Consider the following 18,353-nt stretch of genomic DNA (forward strand, 5'->3'; position numbering starts at 1 on the left):
GCAGATTTATTAAATCAAGCAGTCGCCTCAAAGCGACGCATGCGCCGTTGATGTCAGAAAGAGTACGAAAGTGTCGTAAAGAATATACGGAGGGAAGGGATTTCTTTATATTATCAATTATTTTAAAAATAAATCAAATTCCGATGTGTGACATATGCTATGAAATATAAAACACCGCACTTTTAGAACATAACTCGAGCTCGGTCATGAGGAATAAAATCTCTCTCATCACACATGCGCAGTGGATCACAAGTTTCACTACTACGTTATAACTGCTCTACTTTTCTTCACAAGAATTGTACTTCTCTCTTTTAAAAAATAGGATATGGCTTCGGAATTGCTCCCAAAAGAAGAAACACTGAAACTGAGGAGGCGATTGATCGGGTAACTCTCTCAGATCAAAGTAGCTAGACGGATTTCATGCTGAAAAACGTCATGTGATCATTTGTCTTTGCAGGCAATCGTGCAGACTATTTTATGATGACGATCCGCTGAAGATCGTCCGAGCCAGGGGACAATATCTCTTCGACGAAAACGGCCGGCGCTACTTAGACTGCATCAGCAACGTTCATCACGGTAGACAAACCGCAGCGCGTGTTTGTCGCGTTTACGAACCGCACGCCGCGTCAGCGTCACCTAGCGGCGAGGCCAAAGAATTGAAAAGAGATTTTGCACTCCTAGTGGGCCATGGCCACCCGAGTGTCACCGAGGCCGCAGCGGAACAAATGGATCTGCAGAACACCAACACCAGATTCCTGCACGACAACATCGTCTTGTATGCGGAGCGTCTGGCGGCCACCTTGCCCGACAGCTTGTCGGTCTTCTACTTTGTCAACTCTGGGTAGGCAACGTTACGGTTATTCCTCTTAGGCCGCGCCATTTGTGGGAAATAAAACCTTAGACTTCTTTGGACGAGAGTTTCTTGTGTGCTTCACATAGGACACACTCATACAGGGGTGTCCAACTCATTTGAACTCGGGGGCCACACGATAGACCAAACATTCTGTCGGGGCGGACTAGTCGATTCAAGAGAAAGAAAAAGAGATAAAGAAAGAAATAAGAGAAAGAGGGATGGACAAAGAAAGAAAAAGAGGGAGAGAGCATGAGAAACAGAAGATAAAAAGTCGTGAGAGAGGGGGAAAAGAAAGGGAGAGGAAGAAAGAAATCCAAAGAGAAATAGAAGGACAGAAGGGGAGAAAAAAGAAAAGAAAACGTAAGGGGTAGGAAGAGAGAGAAAGGGAAAAGAGAGAAAAGGAAAAAAGGAAGTTAGAGCAAAAGAAGTTAAAAAGACACAGAGAGACAAAGAGCAACAAAGGAAAAGAAAGAGAGAGACACAGAGAGTGAAAGAGACAGAGACAGAGTGGGAGAAAAGAGGTGGAAAAGAAAGAGAGAGAGAGAGAAATAAATACAAGTACAGTGTCTTTGTTGGAGGCACCTGGCTTTGGCAACATCAAGATGACATATTTCAACCTGCAGCTTGTTTTTCTCTTGCGCTTCTCTGAGTGTTGTCTCGCGGGCCTGGTGTGGTCCGCGGGCCGCCTGTTTGACACCTGTACACTAATATGTATGCAAGGTAAATTGATTTTAAATAAATTACTCCGGGGCAGCACGGTGGTGCAGTGGTTGGCGCGTGTGCTGCACAGTTCTGAGGTCATGAGATTGAACCTTCCTGTGCAGAGTTTGCATGTTCGCCCCGTGCTTGCCTGGGTTTCTTCCTCCCACGTTCCCAAAAAAACACGCATGTCAGGTAAATTTTCCGGTAGGAAGAATGACCGAGTGGTGAAAATGTTCTCTTTGTAATCGTGTTTTCCTCTGAATTAGTGGTCCTCATTTTTTTCCCTTTTGCCGGGACGCATGCCTTACTGACCATGGATTTTGCAAACAATGAATCCATTATCCCTGGTCAGTTACTGCTGAGAGCATGGGAGATAGACTTTATTGTTTCAGTTTGGGCTGCTAAAGCGTGCCATTGTGTCATGCCTAAAATGAAACGCACTGTTTGGCCACAATCTGTTATCCCCAGTCGACGATAGCAGAGAGCAGGGACCACGTGAGCAAATTTGTATCATGCATGGCGGCATTTTTTCCTCTTCTTTTTGTCACAGACCAGAAACGGACACAGGACCCAATAGCGCTCGTTTTCTCCCTTTTTATTAATAAAGAGGGAGAGCGGGGTTTGCTTCCACGATCCAGATGGCTGACGGACAAGAGGAACGGAACTGGCACTTCCGTGTCTAGCGAGGAGGATCAAAGACAGGCGGGAATAGCAAGTCGTTGGCCGGGACCGGAGTTCAAAGGCGGTGTCGAGTTCGTAAGCGAGGTCGGTAGCAGGAGGCGGGCGGGTAACGGGGCAAAACAGGTCAGGTAACAGGCAGGCGGAACGGGGCGTCGTCAGGTCCGAAAACAGGTTGGCGACAAAGATCAGGCAGAAAAAGCAGGGCGGGAACGGAGCCGGACGAGAAGGCTTACTGAGCTGGTGGCAACAGTTTGCATAGCGATCTGACGGCTTCCAAGAGGAAGCCGGGGGTTTAAAAAGAGAGTGTCTACCAATCGGCTGTCCGGGATGTTGGCGCCAATTAAGCCGCCGCAATCGGCAATCGTGACACTTTTGGGTTAAAATGAACAGCAACCATGCGGCAGGGACCCAATATCCTCGGTCAACTTCTGCTTGGGGGCTGATTCAAAATAGTCATCGGATAAATGAGGGATGACATTATTATTAGTAGTACTAGTAGTATTAGAGATGATTCACAAACATGTTTGCTCTAAAGGACATATTAGCAGATACTTTGTTGACAGCGCTCGAAATTCCTTCTCCCGACAGATCGGAAGCCAACGATCTGGCGTTACGCTTGGCCCGCCAGTACACGGGACACGAGGACGTCATCGTACTCGACCAGTGAGGATTCGAACCCGGCGAGGAATTTGACATTTCCTCGGCCTGACTCGTCTGTGTTTTGCTCGCAGCGCCTACCACGGTCACCTCATATCCCTCATCGACATCAGTCCCTACAAGTTCCGCAAATTGGGCGGACAGAAGGAATGGGTTCACGTGGTGCGTAATGACCCGGCGACGCCACATGACCCCCCCCCCCGAAAAGGTTGCGTTCATTCGCCGTTTTTGTTTCCGTCAGGCACCTTTACCGGACACCTACCGAGGTATGTACAGGGAGGACCGGACAAATCCGGGTCAGGCTTATGCGGACGCGGTCAAGGACTTGATAGAAGAGGTGCGCGAGAAAGGACGCAAGGTGATGCTAAAGCAGGGGCCTCGACCTCGTTCTAGCAGGGGGGGCCACGTGCTCAAAAAACAAATCTCACAGGGGCCACCCTAGTAGATTTAAGAGAAAGAGAAAGAAAGAGTGAGAGAAAGAAAGCGTGAGAAGGAAAGAGAGAGGAAAGGAGACAGACAGAGAGAGGGAGAGAGCAATATAGAAAAGGAAAAAGGAGGAGAGGAGAAGGAAAGAGAGAGAAGTGAAATAAAGAGAAAAACAAGACTGACTGTGAAAAATAAAGAAAGAAAGAGTGAGAAAAAGTGCTAAAGAAATGGAAGCTAAGAAAGAAAAAAACAAGAGAAAGAAAACGATAGACTGAGAAGGAGAAAGTAAGAAAAAAATTGGAAAAAGGAGACAGGGAAAGAAAGAACAAGAGAGAGAAAATAAAAAGAGAGATACAGAAATAGATAAGAAAGTGAGAGAGGAAAGAAAGAAATAAAGAAAGAGTGAGAGGGAAATAGATATATAAAAGAGAGAGAGAGAGAGCAATATAGAAATAGAGAAAAGGAAAAAAAGGGAGAGGAGAAGGAAAGAGAGAACTGAAATAAAGAGTGAGTGTAAAAAAATCAAGAAAGAAATAGAATGAGAAAGAGATGGAAGAGTGAGAAAAAGAAGAGAATGGAAGAGATAGACTGAGAAGGAGAGAGTAAGAAAAAAATCGAAAAAAAAGGAGATGGAGAAAGAGAGGAGATAAAAAAAATAAAGTGAGAGAGAGAAGGGAAAGAGAGAGACAAACAGAGAGAAATATTGCTCCAGTATCCTTATGTGTGGCGCCTGGCTCTGACAACATCAAGTGTACGCATTTAGAACCGCAGCTCATTTTTCTCTTCTGCTTCTTTCGGCTTTGTTTCGCGGACCCGATTAAAACCCTAGGCGGGACTGATCTGGCCTGCGGGCCGCATGTTTGACATCTTGTGCTAAAGGGAGAGGCAAAAACATGATAAGCATGGAAACGAAGCTCGCCATGATCGAGAATACGAAAAAGGCGCGTGCGTCGTAAAAGTGTAAATAATGCGATTTGTTGTGTTACGCCATATTGAATACGTAGAAATATACAGGACATTTATTTTTAGGAATGCTGTCTTATGCATATGGTCTGGTTTGTTCTACACATGATTTCTTCCCAAAATATACATTTGTATTGTGTTTAGCCTGCAAATATTCCCGTCATGTGGCCTTCATGGAATAGATTAAAATCCGAAATTGAAATCTAACATTTGTGTTTTGTTTCTTCACACAGATATGCGCCTTCTTTGCCGAATCGATGCCGAGCGTGGGAGGACAAATAATTCTACCTGAGGGATATTCGGCTAAAGTGGCAGAGTAAGTCGATTCTTTGGGTGTCGGTGGTTATAACATCCTACCGTACACGATAAGTTGTATTTTTACAAATGTATATCGGCGCAAATCAAAAAAGGAGCTCTCGGTTTCAAAGGTCGGGGCCGCTTTAGCTGCTAGCATTACCGGCTAACGCTAATTCATTTAGCAGCTCAAGCTAGCGTCACATGGAGTACTACATTTGTGGACCCGCTTATGCCCACGGGCACCAGGTCGCCCCCTAAGAACACATGGATTGCCGGCAGACCAGCTCTGAAAATGGCTCACCGGGACTGGGTCATTGTGATTTTCTAGGAAATATTAACTCTACCCATTATGTTGTATTTGTTTTCTGAGTATTTTAAAACTACTAGCAATCACAACCTAGCAATGACATAGTAATAAAATACTACTATTTTAAACATGGCCCATCATAAATGTCCATAATGGATACGCAATCCTTGCACCAACAGACATTTCGTAGTGCCTAGTTTAGATGTAGCATGTACTTGTTCTCTCGGGCGGGACCCATAGGGGGTGATGGGGCTTCATAGGACAATGCCATACAAACTCATTCCAGCTGCCGTTAACGCAATCGGGTCCTGTTTCCGTTCCGGTCCTGATGGATTAATAGTATTAAGAGAAGGCCGATAACCAATATTTGGAGCCAATTTCCGGTAGCTGCAAGTGAGATCGTTTCGGGCGTCCCGTCAAAAAAAAAATAATACAGATACCGATATCCGTCAAACTCACAAATATAGTCCCACCCGATAATCTACGGAACACATTACAGTTCAAGCATTTTCAAAGATTTCAAGCACCCGTACGAACCCTGCTTATAGTAGACCCGATCAACGAGCGTTTTCCCTCCCGACAGGTACGTGCGCTCGGCAGGCGGCGTGTTCGTGTCGGACGAGGTGCAGACGGGATTCGGACGGACGGGAACTCACTTTTGGGCTTTTCAGGCCCAAAGTTTTTGTCCCGACATCGTGACCATGGGAAAGCCCATGGGCAACGGCCATCCCCTGGCCTGCGTGGCCACCACCCGGGAGATAGCCCGGGCTTTCACCGACAACGGCGTCGAGTATTTTAACACGGTATTGTTCGGCTGCTCATTGGCCACTAGTTTTCACACATTTTGACAAAGTTCTTTCTCTAATATATATATATGTCTATGTCTAGATAGATGTCGAGATAGATAGATGACTAGATGTCTAGGCAGATAGATGACCAGATGTCTGGGTAGAGAGATGTCTAGATAGATATATGTCTGTCTATCTATCAAGACATCTATATGTCTAGGTAGATAGATGTCTCGATAAAAAGATAGTCTAGATAGACATCTATCTAGACGTCTAGACAGATAGCTGTCTAATATAATAATAATAATAATAATTTCCTTGTATTGTCATTCTGTGTAACAATGTACACAGAACGAAATGTCGATTGCACCTGACCCGTTGTAGCGAGCCGATGCAGCCGCAGCCAACAGAGGGCGCCGCCGACCACTTTTTAAGTCTTAGGAATGACTCGGCCGGGGCGCGAACCACCGACCTCCCAGTCTCAAAGCGGGCGCCTTACCATCTAGGCTACTGAGCTGGTAGATAGCTAGATGTCTATATAGATGTCTGGTTAGAGAAATAGATAGATGTCTAGATAGATAGATGTCTAGATATAGATCTAAAGGCAGGGGTCTCAAACTCATTTATTATGAGTCTGAGTAAGGTTGAGCCAAAGTGGTATTTCTAAAAAAAAAGATTCCACTGTTCTTAAGATTAAGAGCTAAAAATACAAAAACATGAATAAAAAGTAGATCAATAACACACGAACGATTTCATTTTCCGCCGGGACTGCATTCAAGGGACCGTGCGTATCACTTATTGGCTCCTAGCGGGAAGGAATGGTATTCATTCAAAATAGAACATGATTCTAATTTGTAAAAGTACAAAAGTGCTCGTTAAATATTTTTTTTACGTAACGTGAGCCTAGCGGGAGAAGAATAGTTGTCAGCCATCTTGCTGCTACGGCTACCTGTAAAACCAAATTCCAGGCGAAAGGCTATTCAAACTATTAGAAGAAAACCCTGCTTCCAAGTCACTTTGTGTCTCTGTAGTTTGTCGTCTCACGTGATCGGCACGAGTCGTACGACAGAATACAGCGCCGTCTAGTGGTCAAATAATCAACAATGTCCCTTTAACTTTCATATGAAAGTGGGGGGCCTCAAAACAATCATCCCGAGGATCGCGTTTGGCCCCCTGGCCGCGAGTTTCAGATCTCTGTTTAAGGATTAGTGTGTAGTATTTCGTGCCTCATAATAACTTTAATGCAGTAGAAAAGAAAATACATTGATTTAAATACTGGGCCCAAATACGTGAACTATTATACATTATACCAAAGTTCATTGATAATAAAAAATACAAATTAATCAGTCAGGAGTTTTCTTTTTCAAGGTGGAATCCCTTCACGGATCGGCGCCGTGTTTTTCCGGCATCCTGCTGCCACGCTTTGCATTACTGAGCCTCACTTGCACCAGAGAATAAAAGCTTAAAAAACACTGCTTTAAAGCGTGTAAAATGTGTAACTTTAGAAGGCAATGTTGTTTATTGTGAACGAAACCAGCGCCGACAAAACAGAAGACCGACACGGCGGCGACCCCAGTTGGAATTCCACTACGTAAAAGAAGTACAAATTTCTAGACTATATTTTTGCCTTTTTCTCAAATCAAAGATGTTTTTTACTAAATTTTTCGCACCACCGGTAGAAACTTATATAATGCGTATTATCTTTTTTTCAGTTTGGAGGAAACCCGGTGTCTTGCGCAATAGGTCTGGCGGTGTTAGATGTGATGGAAAAGGAGGACCTGATGGGGAACGCGCGACGGGTCGGGGAACATCTGAAAGATTTATTCTCGGAGATGAAAAGTCAACATCGGACGATCGGAGATGTTAGGTAACGCTGAATCGGCACGATTGATTCGGGACTAAATCTTGGCCGGTCTAAATCGATTTATCCCGGAGATAGCTAATGTCTCGGTCAGGGGTGTCCGACTCATTTCCACTCGAGGGCCACACGATAACACATATTGTCAAGGTCCGGACTAGAAGATTCAAGAGAAAGAAATAAGAGAAATAGGGAGGGAAAGAAGAGAGGGCAGGTCAAAGAAAGAGAGAGAGAAAGCGTGAGAAACAGATGGGATAAAATGTTGTGAGGGAGGGGGAAAAGAAAGGGAGAAGAATCCAAAGAGAAATAGAAAGACAGGAGAGAAAAGAAAGCGTAAAGGGTAGGAAGAGAGAAAGAGAAAAAGAAAAAAGGAAGTTAGAGCAAAAGAAGTTAAAAGACACAAAGAGCAACAAGAGAAAAAGAGACACAGAGAGTGAAAGAGACCGAGTGGGAGAAAAGGGGTGGAAAAGAGAGAGAGAGAAATCAATACAAGTACAGTGTCTTTGTTGGAGGCACCTGGCTTTGGCAACATCAAGTGGACCTATTTCAACCCGCAGCCTGTTTTTCTCTTGCGCTTCTCCGAGTGTTGTCTGGCGGGCCGGATTCAATCCCTTAGCTGTTTTGGCCCGCCGGTTGTACACCTGTGGTCTAGGTCCTGTTCCAAGCACACGTTATTGAAGATGGTATTTGTTGTTTGAGGTGTCGTAAAGTTTAACAGGAAATATTGTCTCGATTTAGTATGTGTTGACTATGCTCGAGTGAGTTCTAAGAGCCTTTATAGCCTAAATGTTTTTCCACCGTGCCCATCTGCTTTTATTTTACCTTTAGCGTTTCAGCCACAGAGCGCATTGGAATGTAGGAAAGGAGGCAGGGGGAATGACACGTCCTAGGATGAAAATGATGAAAGTAAGAAGAGGAGTGTTTCAAATCAAATCCAAATACCAACACTAACCCCCCCCCCCCCATCGCGATTAAAAATTTCATCTACTTGCAGGCGCAAGGACCTTGACCAAGGTTGCAATGATTCCTTAAATATGATCTACATTTTGGAGATTGGAATGATTATCAATGAAAATAATGATTTCATGAACATTTTCTACAAGATTAGAAGCACTCAGGGAAACAGAACAGCGATGTTCGGATGAACTTCTGCTCACCGACCAACACCTTCAATGACTATAAGGAGTTATTTTGTCTTTCAGACGCTTTGGATTAAGAACTCAATCTGTTGTCATTTAAACAAAATGGAGTCCAAAATAGTTGTTCTTGTGTTTACTATTGTGGGCCAAAGCATTCATAAGATGTACATAGTTTAAAGGGGTGTGTTCATAAATTGGAGTGTGGCAACCAATCTCTAAGTTCATCCATTTTGGGGAAGAAAAAACAACAGGCAAGAATCAGGTGGAGCCCATTTAAGGAAGGTGAAGCCAGCACAGGCTTAACATGCATGAGGAAAATAAGTCTTGCGAGACATTGCGCTGAAGGACGGCATTCTTTGATTAAAAAAACGTCAGATTTTGTTGGCTGTTTAGCTAAAATGATTTCCAATGCCTTAAATTGGGCAGAAAAGCCAAATAAGTGTAGATCTAAACATGAGATGAGTATTAAAATGGGCCGGAGAATATCTAGAATGGCAAAGGCTTAGCCAATGATCAGCTCCGGGACAACTCAGTCTGTAGTTACCTGTGAGTGCTGTGACAGATGTCTGTGTGAAGAAAATGTATTTTTAAAAAAACTTAACTAAGTCCCTCTGTCAAAAAAGGCATGTGCAAGAGGTTAACAATTCACCAAAGTACACATCAACTAGCCTGAAGTAAAATGGAGGAACATTTTGTGGGCTGATGAAATCAAACACTCCAGGGACACAGACTGGATTGTGAGACAACCCCCAAATTCTGAATTTAAAACTCAGTAAAACTGGAAGACAGCGAAACATGGTGGTGCAAGTATCACGGTCCGGGCATGTTTCTCCTACTCGGGGTCAGGCCGATTTATACCGGGGATCACGGATCAGTTTGTGTATGACGACATACTCGAAGAGATAAGTCCTTGAAATGGGCATTTTAAAGAGACAATGACCATAAACACGCCAGTAGACAAGCAAAATCTTGGTTCCATCTTTCCATCCATTATCTGCATCGCTTAACCTCAGTAGGGTCGCGAGGGTGCTGGAGCCCATCCCAGCTATTCTCAGGCAGTGGGCAGGGGACATCCTGAACTGTCGCAGGGCACAGAGACAGACAACTCACTCGCTCAGTCGCACCTTGTGACAATTTGGATCGACCAATTAACCTGACTCGCACGGTTTTAGAAGGTGGGAGGAAACCGGAGTGCCAGCACAGGGAGAACATGCAAACTACACACAAGAAGGTTTGATCTCACGACCTCAGAACTGTGCTGCAGTCTTGGTTCCAAACCAATAAAAGTAATGTTATGGAGTGCTCAGCCCAATCCCCAGATCTCAATCAAATCAAGAACTTGTGGGGTAATAAAAAAAAAAGCTTTTTGCGAATCAAAACCAAGAGGTGTATATTAATTGTGAAATGTTGTCAATCATGGAGTGCAACTGAACCGTGCCGCAAGTTGGTTGACTATGCCACACAAATGTGAAGCAGTTATAAGAATAACTATAGCCATCTGACTAAATATTACGATTGCAAGGTCCCACCCTTTAAAAAAAAAAAAATATATATATATATTTATATATATATATATACACATACACACACAACTTATAGTTTGAACAGTTGACAGCAGACCCTGCCATCTTGAATACACCTTTGTACAATTGGCCTAATTGCACAGCCTTTAGAGCATGCCTATTGTGAATGCTGGGTCTTGTTTTCTGGCATCTTCTTTACCATGTAATACATATCTTAAAAGCCGAGATATTCTGATTTGTCACATTGCACTGCTAATATTCAATACAACTGTACGTCTATTCGTTTAATTTATGATGGATGGCAATGCCGTCATTCTAACTTTCTGACAAAAGCAATTGTTTTTTAGGGGTGCAGGTCTATTTGTTGGAGTTGAGCTGGTAGAAGACAGAGAATTTAGGACACCAGCCACCAAAGCGGCAGCAGAGGTTGTGAAAAGGTAGGAAATTATAATCAAGCAATATGGGTGCTAAATATGTGACCATTTATCCATAGGGAAAAAAAAAAAAAATCAGCCACATGGTTTAAATTAATCTATTATAAAACTAATGTCAACCTAAAATACATGTATTGCATTTTCTGGCTGCCAGAAATATTTAGGCAGCTTAATCTACAAATATTATGCATCTCTGAGGCCACCGTTTCGTTTTTCCCCCATTTTAGATTCCCGTCGCTTGGGTAGACTACGCACATTTGTCTCGTAATTTCTAAGCAAAATGGGCACAACGCCTAAGCTTGAAAATAACCCTGATGTTTGTTGCTTCTCAGCCCACATACACAGGTTTGCGCGGAATACAAATATAGCCACACCATATTTGGCAGCGGGGCAATCTTCTTTATCCATACATGGCTGCCATCTTGCTACTTACCATGCAATGAAAATATCACATATCCTCATGTAATTACCATAAAGGCCCCAATTTTTCTGAGGCAAAAAGGCCACTTTCAAAACCAAATGTAAAAATATTGTCATTTACCAATTATGAACCAAAATGTTTTTTGAGTAGATTTACAATGTTTTTGGGGCAAAATTTCCTCATAATTCTCTATTTGACTTAGTACAAAAATAACCTTACATTAAATGACTATTACCTGAGCCAATTATACACCAGATATGCTTTTTAGGTCACTGTAAATAAAACAGCCTCCGTAAGAGATCAATACATAGTAGAATATCCCAGGACGTCTCGGGACATTTAGTATCAAATGTGAAGATAAATTCAAGTGAGTATCCACAAATAGATGCCAGATAGCTATAACCGAACATTCGAGTTATTGATTTAAAGAATATGTCTGTCTTATTTTGTCTTTCAGGCTCAAGGCAGAGTATCAAATCTGCGTCAGTACCGACGGCCCCAGTGAAAATGTCCTAAAATTCAAACCGCCCATGTGCTTCGATATGGAAGATGCCCAACTGGTGGCACGATGCATCGACCGCATCCTCAAAGATTTTGAATGAGTCGAGAAAACTCTGCTTCACTGAAACTTGGGCAAACACCTTTGACAATTCTCAAGCGTTGAAATCAAAGCACAGCTGAGAAAGGAAGACATTTGGGTGCGGAAATCCTGTATAAAATGTTTTAATTTGACAGACTATCACATTCATGTGGTCCAGAGGTAGTGATCTCTTATCTGACAGAGCTCAAACGTGCCACATTGTTCGACGCACAACAGGGTGGACGAATTTCCATTCACTTTACACACCATACAAACCATAAATATGAAATCACCTCAACTCCCAATATAAAAAAATACTTTCAATCATAGCTTGTCTGGAAACCTATGACCCACCCCTTTAGAACTCCAGCAAACCGTTTCGCCTACATTCCTTTTTTCAAGTTTGAATTCAATGGGAGAACAGACCCAAGACGTTAAAAAAGGACTACCAATTAGACTGTTCATTCCCTCTTTTTATAAAGCATTAGATTTTTTTTATATTTATACAGTAAACCCCCAGGTTACAGCTTCCCCAGTTTGCCAATTTAATGAGTTAGTATTTTAACCAGTTTACAGCACTTACCAGACCATACAAACGAAACATTTTGTAGCGAATGAGTATAACATTTATCATTTTGCCTATTGATTCAGATATAAATGCTATCAGTCGCCAGTTAAGATACTGGCCTCAAAACACAATGACAATTTGCTGCCAGTAGTTCATTTGAAGTGTATGGAGGTTAGAGCAGACCAAGAAAAATGGGAAGTTTGTAGATACATTTATGTTACTCTTACTCAGGAACTAATAAGGAGGTTATTAGGTTAAGCGCATTACAATACTAGTATATTTTTTTAATAAAGCATTGACAGAGTACCGAGTTACATAAACATGACCATTTATTTTATCAATTTAAAAATGCTAAATTTGTGGACAAGTATTTTGTTGTATACTTACCAAATGTTTAATATTTATCTAACTCTGAGTACTGGAAAAACAATTAGTCATCAACAAACAATAATAGCACACCCTGGGGGTCTATTGTACTAAAATACTTTTCTTAGAATCACAGCACCTTTACGCTTAGCACTTACCAGAGTACATTCAACTTAATGTTCAAGTATCGCAGGTTCCACAGATAGTGAGTTGAATATTAATACTGCAGGTGGTGAATCCCTCTCACGTCCCATCCGTCGCTGAAATTACTCCGGGAATAAAAATCAAGCAAGCCATTTAACAGTACAAAACATTTAACATTATCTTTACAAATAATAACAAATAGATCCAGTTGTAATATAAACCAAAAGTTTATTTCTACCAATTTGCCCAAGACACTAGAGGAATGAGTATCCAGTGAGAGAGGAGGAACCCTCTTTACATTTAACAGGCTTGCGTTGAGTTGGATTACACTAGAAAGCCACTTAAAATTACAAACACGATCGAGGAAGAATTTCAATAAAAGCAAAAAAAACAAAACAAAAAAAGACAAAAAGAAAAACATATGCCGGTTGTCTTACTCTACTCAGCCACCTGCAAACACTTTATCATGCTTACAAATAAACCCTTTGATTAGTTTCAATTTAACTCGCCCAACATCCAAAATCCATGCAACCAACAGTCAGCACGGGGGCACAAAACTAAAAATCTAGAAACCATGAGGAGGGGGAAGAAAAAAAAAAAAACCTAATTGTTTTATTTCATTTGAGAGCTTCAAAAGCTCCTGCTTCGGTTGGTAAATCCAGTAGACATGTAAAAATACAACCGCACAATAACATTAGAGTCAAAAGGTACCAAAAAGTACAGTAAAAATAACACTTCCATTGCTGGAAATGTAAATGGACACAAAAACAATATCAAATAAAAAGTGGAAAAGTGACATTTGCTTCCCCAATTCCTCACTTGATCTGTACAAATGGAGCATGAGTCCAAATTTTCTGCCAACTCCAAAGGAAAAGCCAGAGTCCATGTTCGTTGTGGTCAGACCATGGATCTCTTTTCTTATTTACGTTAGACCTTAAGAGAAAAACACGTTGCTTAGCGTTACTGGGAAAAAAAACCAAAGGCGGCGGCAAGCAGTTACAAAAGACAAGACAGGTGCATGAATGAGTTCATAGAGTCAGTTCAATCAAAATGGACAGAAACAGAACCGGAAACAATTTACGCCATGGTGAAACGTCCTATTCTCAACCACCACCAGCTCAACCCTTATCGATCAAGTAGTGTTTGTAGGGATGCATCTTAAGGTGACAGGTGGAATGGATCCAGACCCCATCAAACAAAACTAGACTAGCCCCGCCACTATGTTGGAATGGAATTTGAATAGATGGGAGATCTTTGGAGGGGGGGGAGAATCAAGAAGGCACCAATGGTAAGAAGAATTCTCATACTACCACGGATGATGCAAAAATGCATACCTGCACTACGTGTGATCAGTATGGCTTGTAGCTACTCGGGTGGCCGCGTCTTGGAGTTTTCCCATAGCTTGTATTGCCCTGGTCTGGAGGACAAGAGAAAAGGGACTTGAGTTCTGTACAAGGAGGACCAAGAAAATAAAGCTCGTCCCGTTCACCCATCTCCTCCGGGGCGCTTATCGCTTACTGTAATCGTAGCCACCCCCATAGCCGTAATAACCACCAGTGTAGTCGTAGCCTCCATAGCCTCCGTATCCACCATAGTTTTGCTGTCCATAACCCCCGTAGCCCTGGTAGCCACCGCCGCCACCACCTTGGTTCCAGTAGTTGTTGTAGCCACCCTGGTTCCAGTTCTGACCCTGGCCTGGGTACATAAAATATAGGCTTTGTTCCAACATCCGCAGGGCTGCATGGTTCTGTCCCGCGTGAGCACTTACCTCCACGCCCCCTGCCACGCGGACCACCAAATCCTCCACGAACACCGTACTGCTGCTGCTGGTAAACTTCTTTGGGCTGAGCTATTTTGATTTCACACTGTAACACAGACAATCATATAGCACATCGCCTACGAAACGATAGACCAGGGGGAAAAAAAATCTCAGCCCACCTTGCTGCCACCAACGGTGTGATACTTTTTCTCCATCACTTTTTTGACGGTAGCTTCATCTTGAAAGGTGATGAATACAAATCCCCTCCTCTTCTCACTCTTGGGGTCTTGGGGGAGCTCAATGTTCTCAATCTATAAACAAGCATAGCAGACTATGTAATAGGATATGTAAATCACGTAATCTTGATTATGCAAGATGTGTGCCAATATCCTCGTATCCTTTTCTTTGACAATTTCTGATGTACTAGCAACTTCATAAATTTGATAAAAATTTAACCGATGTCCTATACTTTAATGTTTTTCCTGTGGTGTCATGTGTAATCTATAATGTACATAAGATAGATTCCAAATCTTTGATCTGTTTGATCTGACTTACAATTGAATTAAAAAAAAAATACCTCTCCATAAGCTTTGAAGTATTCCTCGATAACCTCCTTTGCGGTGTCTGGGTTGAGCCCTCCAACAAAGATTTTCTTCACTGGATCCTTCTTCATAGCCATAGCCTTCTTAGGGTCAATCTGTCGGCCATCCAGTCTATGTTCCTTCTGTTCAAGAACCTGCAACCATTTCAGAAAACGTTTAATACAATCAAGTGCGGAAAAGAACATTTAAAACATCTTCACAGTTGCCTCAGCTCACCTTTTCTACACTGGACGCATCTTTGAATAGAATGAAACCAAATCCCCGGGACCTGCCCGTCTGCTGGTCGATTTTAATGGTGCAATCAGACACCTCGCCAAATTTGGAGAAATAATCTTTCAAATCCTTCTTGGTTGTGTCCCAGCTAAGGCCACCGACGAACATTTTCCTGTGTGCATCAAAAATTGGGGTCATTGGATGAAGCTATCCCCTTCCTCCGTGTGCTACTCCCAGCGAGTGTTGCTTTATAAAATGGGGGATGGTGAACTATGGTAGGGGTGCAAGTGTACACGTTGCTTTAGAACACAAGAGTGATCTTAATGATCATTTAAAGGAAATAATCGACTGTGCTTAAACATTTGGGGTTGGATTAAGATCTCACACAAGCGCCCATCCCCCACACTCCAACGGCACATGGCGCCAACAAAGGCCGGCCGAACAAAGGAAATCAGCGACGACGCCAAGCATCCGGACGCATGCAAAATACTAAATGAATGTTTAAAATGACTCACCCTGCATCTTCTTCGCCTCTACTGGCGTCGATTTGACCGCCCTCCGTGCCGCCGTTTTGAGAATCATCGCCTGCGGCCTGGTCGCCTCCATTATAGTCGTCGACTTCGTGGCCGTTTTCAGAAGTCTCCATGTACTGTTGTTCGACTTCAGCCATTTTTAGCGATAAACCTAGTGACAAATAGTCGAAAAGAAGTCAAGTGGTGCTAAAATGTGAAAATCACCGTGCGAGTCATTTGTGAACGCGCACGCATTTTCCGCCATTTTGACCGGCAACGGTTTCAATTTTAATGGTCAGGGCATTTAATGATTTATCACCCAACATGGCTAAATCAGGTTTATCGCATTTAGAAATGACCCTATTACGAAAAATAAACATCTCCAGGAGTGTATTGAAACGATTACTTATTCAAAGTTTTAATTCATAGTCGCCATTACGTAACGCGCAGTTAGGCCGCACAACCCGCAAGGAAATTATATTAATTTCACATTAAATGCAACTATAGTTAAGATAACAATGCTTACTATATTGAAACCGTTGTTATTACTCACGTAGTAATTGGGTGGGAATTGAGAAAATGTAAAGAAAGCACCGGAGGTCCTCACGCACACGCTGGCTTCCTTTTTAAGATGGATTCTCGGACACGACAAGGACGACGACTCGTGCTTTACTGCAGCCGGTGTAGGGGGAGGATGAGGAGGGGCTTCTTCTTGATGAATAGCTTATCTGATTGGCCATTCATTGCTGCCATTCACATCACTGACCAATCATCAACGCTTGCGTCCTCTCGCTCAAGTGAAACGAACGTTGAACTATTTATTATTGATTCATAAAAGCGTACTTTTTGAACCATCCTGGCTATTTTCTCATTTTAAAGATTTATTCTTCCACAAGACGAATAAAACGACTCGTGGTTCTTTTTTCCAACGTCTGTGTAGGGGGACGGCGGCAAGACAGCTTTTCGATGAAGACGTATCTCGATTGGCCAATCATTGCTGTCATTCGTATTATTAACCAATCATAAACCTGGTTTCCTCGAGTCAAATCAAGCGAACGTCGAATTATTGATATTTGTTTGTGGAAACGTGATTTTGTATAATCCTGAACATTTTCCCTGGCATCACCACAAGGTATGCATTCGAGACATATTTCTGTGCTAAGTGTGTCCCAATATAATTCCTAATAATGACATTCAGTGTATACTGGTATTTGTCATGAGCCCGCCCACGAATGACACAGCATCAACATGGCGGCTCCCCCTAGCAACAGCAAGTGAAAGCCGTTTTCGCATTTTCTTCGCATCAATGGATGACAATTTTCTCAGCGACATTATAAATCTCTTCCACCCAGCCAAATGAGAAGCGCACTAAAGGATGTGTTATTTTTCGGGCGCAGTATTTCTAATGAAAATCTCCAGGGCGTTCCTATCTCTATTTATTCGATTTTATACCAAATGGCGTACATTTTTTATGCACAGCATACATTCATGAATAAATATTTTAACAATAAAACGTGTTTTATAGTATTTCTAAGATTAATATAGATAAAAAGAAAGCTTATGTAATGATAGACCTGTGTCAAACCTAGCCTTTCTTTCTAAAGTACTTGAAAAGGTAGTGACACAGCAGCTGAATGATTTTATATCCGAGTACAATCTTTTTGAATCCATGCAATCAGGATTCAGGGCTAACTGCTCTACTGAGACAGCACTGAGTAACGTAACCAATGATCTTCTACTGGAAATGGACTCCGGCGCTTCATCACTCTTGCTGCTGCTGAACCTTTGACACTGTGGACCATAATATCTTACTAGAATGGTTGGAAAAAATGAATTGGTCTCTCAGGAAGCGTCCTCTTATGGTTCAGATCCTACCTCTCAGATAGGACGCACCGTGTTAATAGGTGAAATGACATCTGAGTCCTTTGGTGTTACCTGTGTTGTTCCGCAGGGTTCAGTACTCAGCCCCCTTCTTTTCAGCATTGACATGCTTCCATGAGGTGATATTATTCGCAAGTATAATATCAGTTTCCATTGCTATGCAGATGACACTCAAAGATATCTTACGATGGAGGAATCTGCCACCCTAAATTGGAAATTTGGAGGCCTGCCTCACTGAGATAAAAGAACCGATGTCACTCAACTTCTTGCGCCTTAACTCTGAAAGGACCGAAATGCGAGTGATTGGTCCATGTAAATGCCGTGACTGAACATTGACAAATGTAAGATCACCCAGAGTGACTCAGTCAAAATTTGAGGTGTCATATTTGACCCCGATATGTCCCTTTAAACACACGTAAAGAATATTACTAGAACCGTTTTTTTCCATCTTCGCAACATTGCTTAAATTTACCCAATGCTGTCTCAGTTGGATGCGAAGATTGTAATTCACGCGTTTGTTACCTCCTGTCTCGATGACTGTAATGCACTACTCTCCGGTCCAAAATCAAGAGCCTTCAGCTAGTAGAAAATGCTGCAGCCAGGTTGTTAACTAAGACAAGGACGTTTGATCACATAACCCCGATTTTCGCTAACCTGCATTAGCTTAAGATGTGATTTT

The 18,353-nt window shown here is 42.4% G+C and overlaps 2 protein-coding genes across 3 annotated transcripts; one reads left to right on the plus strand and one right to left on the minus strand.

Moving 5' to 3' along the window:
• The first annotated feature begins 115 nt into the window (after positions 1–115).
• Positions 116–13,271, plus strand: LOC148360285 (5-phosphohydroxy-L-lysine phospho-lyase-like). 2 transcript variants are annotated; one of them, XM_088343836.1, is made up of 11 exons: positions 119–384; positions 458–576; positions 682–841; positions 2,825–2,899; positions 2,968–3,055; positions 3,135–3,251; positions 4,516–4,598; positions 5,470–5,689; positions 7,387–7,541; positions 10,542–10,631; positions 11,507–13,271. In XM_088343836.1, the coding sequence occupies exons 1-11, from the start codon at positions 326–328 to the stop codon at positions 11,649–11,651; spliced, it is 1,311 nt and encodes a 436-aa protein (XP_088199962.1). In that variant the 5' UTR covers positions 119–325; the 3' UTR covers positions 11,652–13,271. The 2 variants fall into 2 exon arrangements, with proteins under 2 accessions (XP_088199963.1, XP_088199962.1); XM_088343837.1 differs by lacking the exons at positions 10,542–10,631; positions 11,507–13,271 and adding an exon at positions 9,393–10,535 and having other exon boundaries at positions 116–384.
• Positions 12,911–16,506, minus strand: LOC148360286 (heterogeneous nuclear ribonucleoprotein A/B-like). The gene is made up of 9 exons (XM_088343838.1): positions 16,347–16,506; positions 15,797–15,965; positions 15,285–15,453; positions 15,044–15,202; positions 14,646–14,777; positions 14,476–14,572; positions 14,226–14,402; positions 14,042–14,124; positions 12,911–13,640 (listed from the first exon to the last, which is right to left on the minus strand). The coding sequence occupies exons 2-8, from the start codon at positions 15,949–15,951 to the stop codon at positions 14,057–14,059; spliced, it is 957 nt and encodes a 318-aa protein (XP_088199964.1). The 5' UTR covers positions 15,952–15,965; positions 16,347–16,506; the 3' UTR covers positions 12,911–13,640; positions 14,042–14,056.
• Between the last annotated feature and the right edge of the window lie 1,847 nt (positions 16,507–18,353).

This window comes from Urocampus carinirostris, chromosome 9 (genome assembly GCF_059441175.1).
Source record: "Urocampus carinirostris isolate Australia breed hairy pipefish chromosome 9, RoL_Ucar_1.0, whole genome shotgun sequence".
Classification (NCBI taxonomy): Eukaryota; Metazoa; Chordata; class Actinopteri; order Syngnathiformes; family Syngnathidae; genus Urocampus; species Urocampus carinirostris.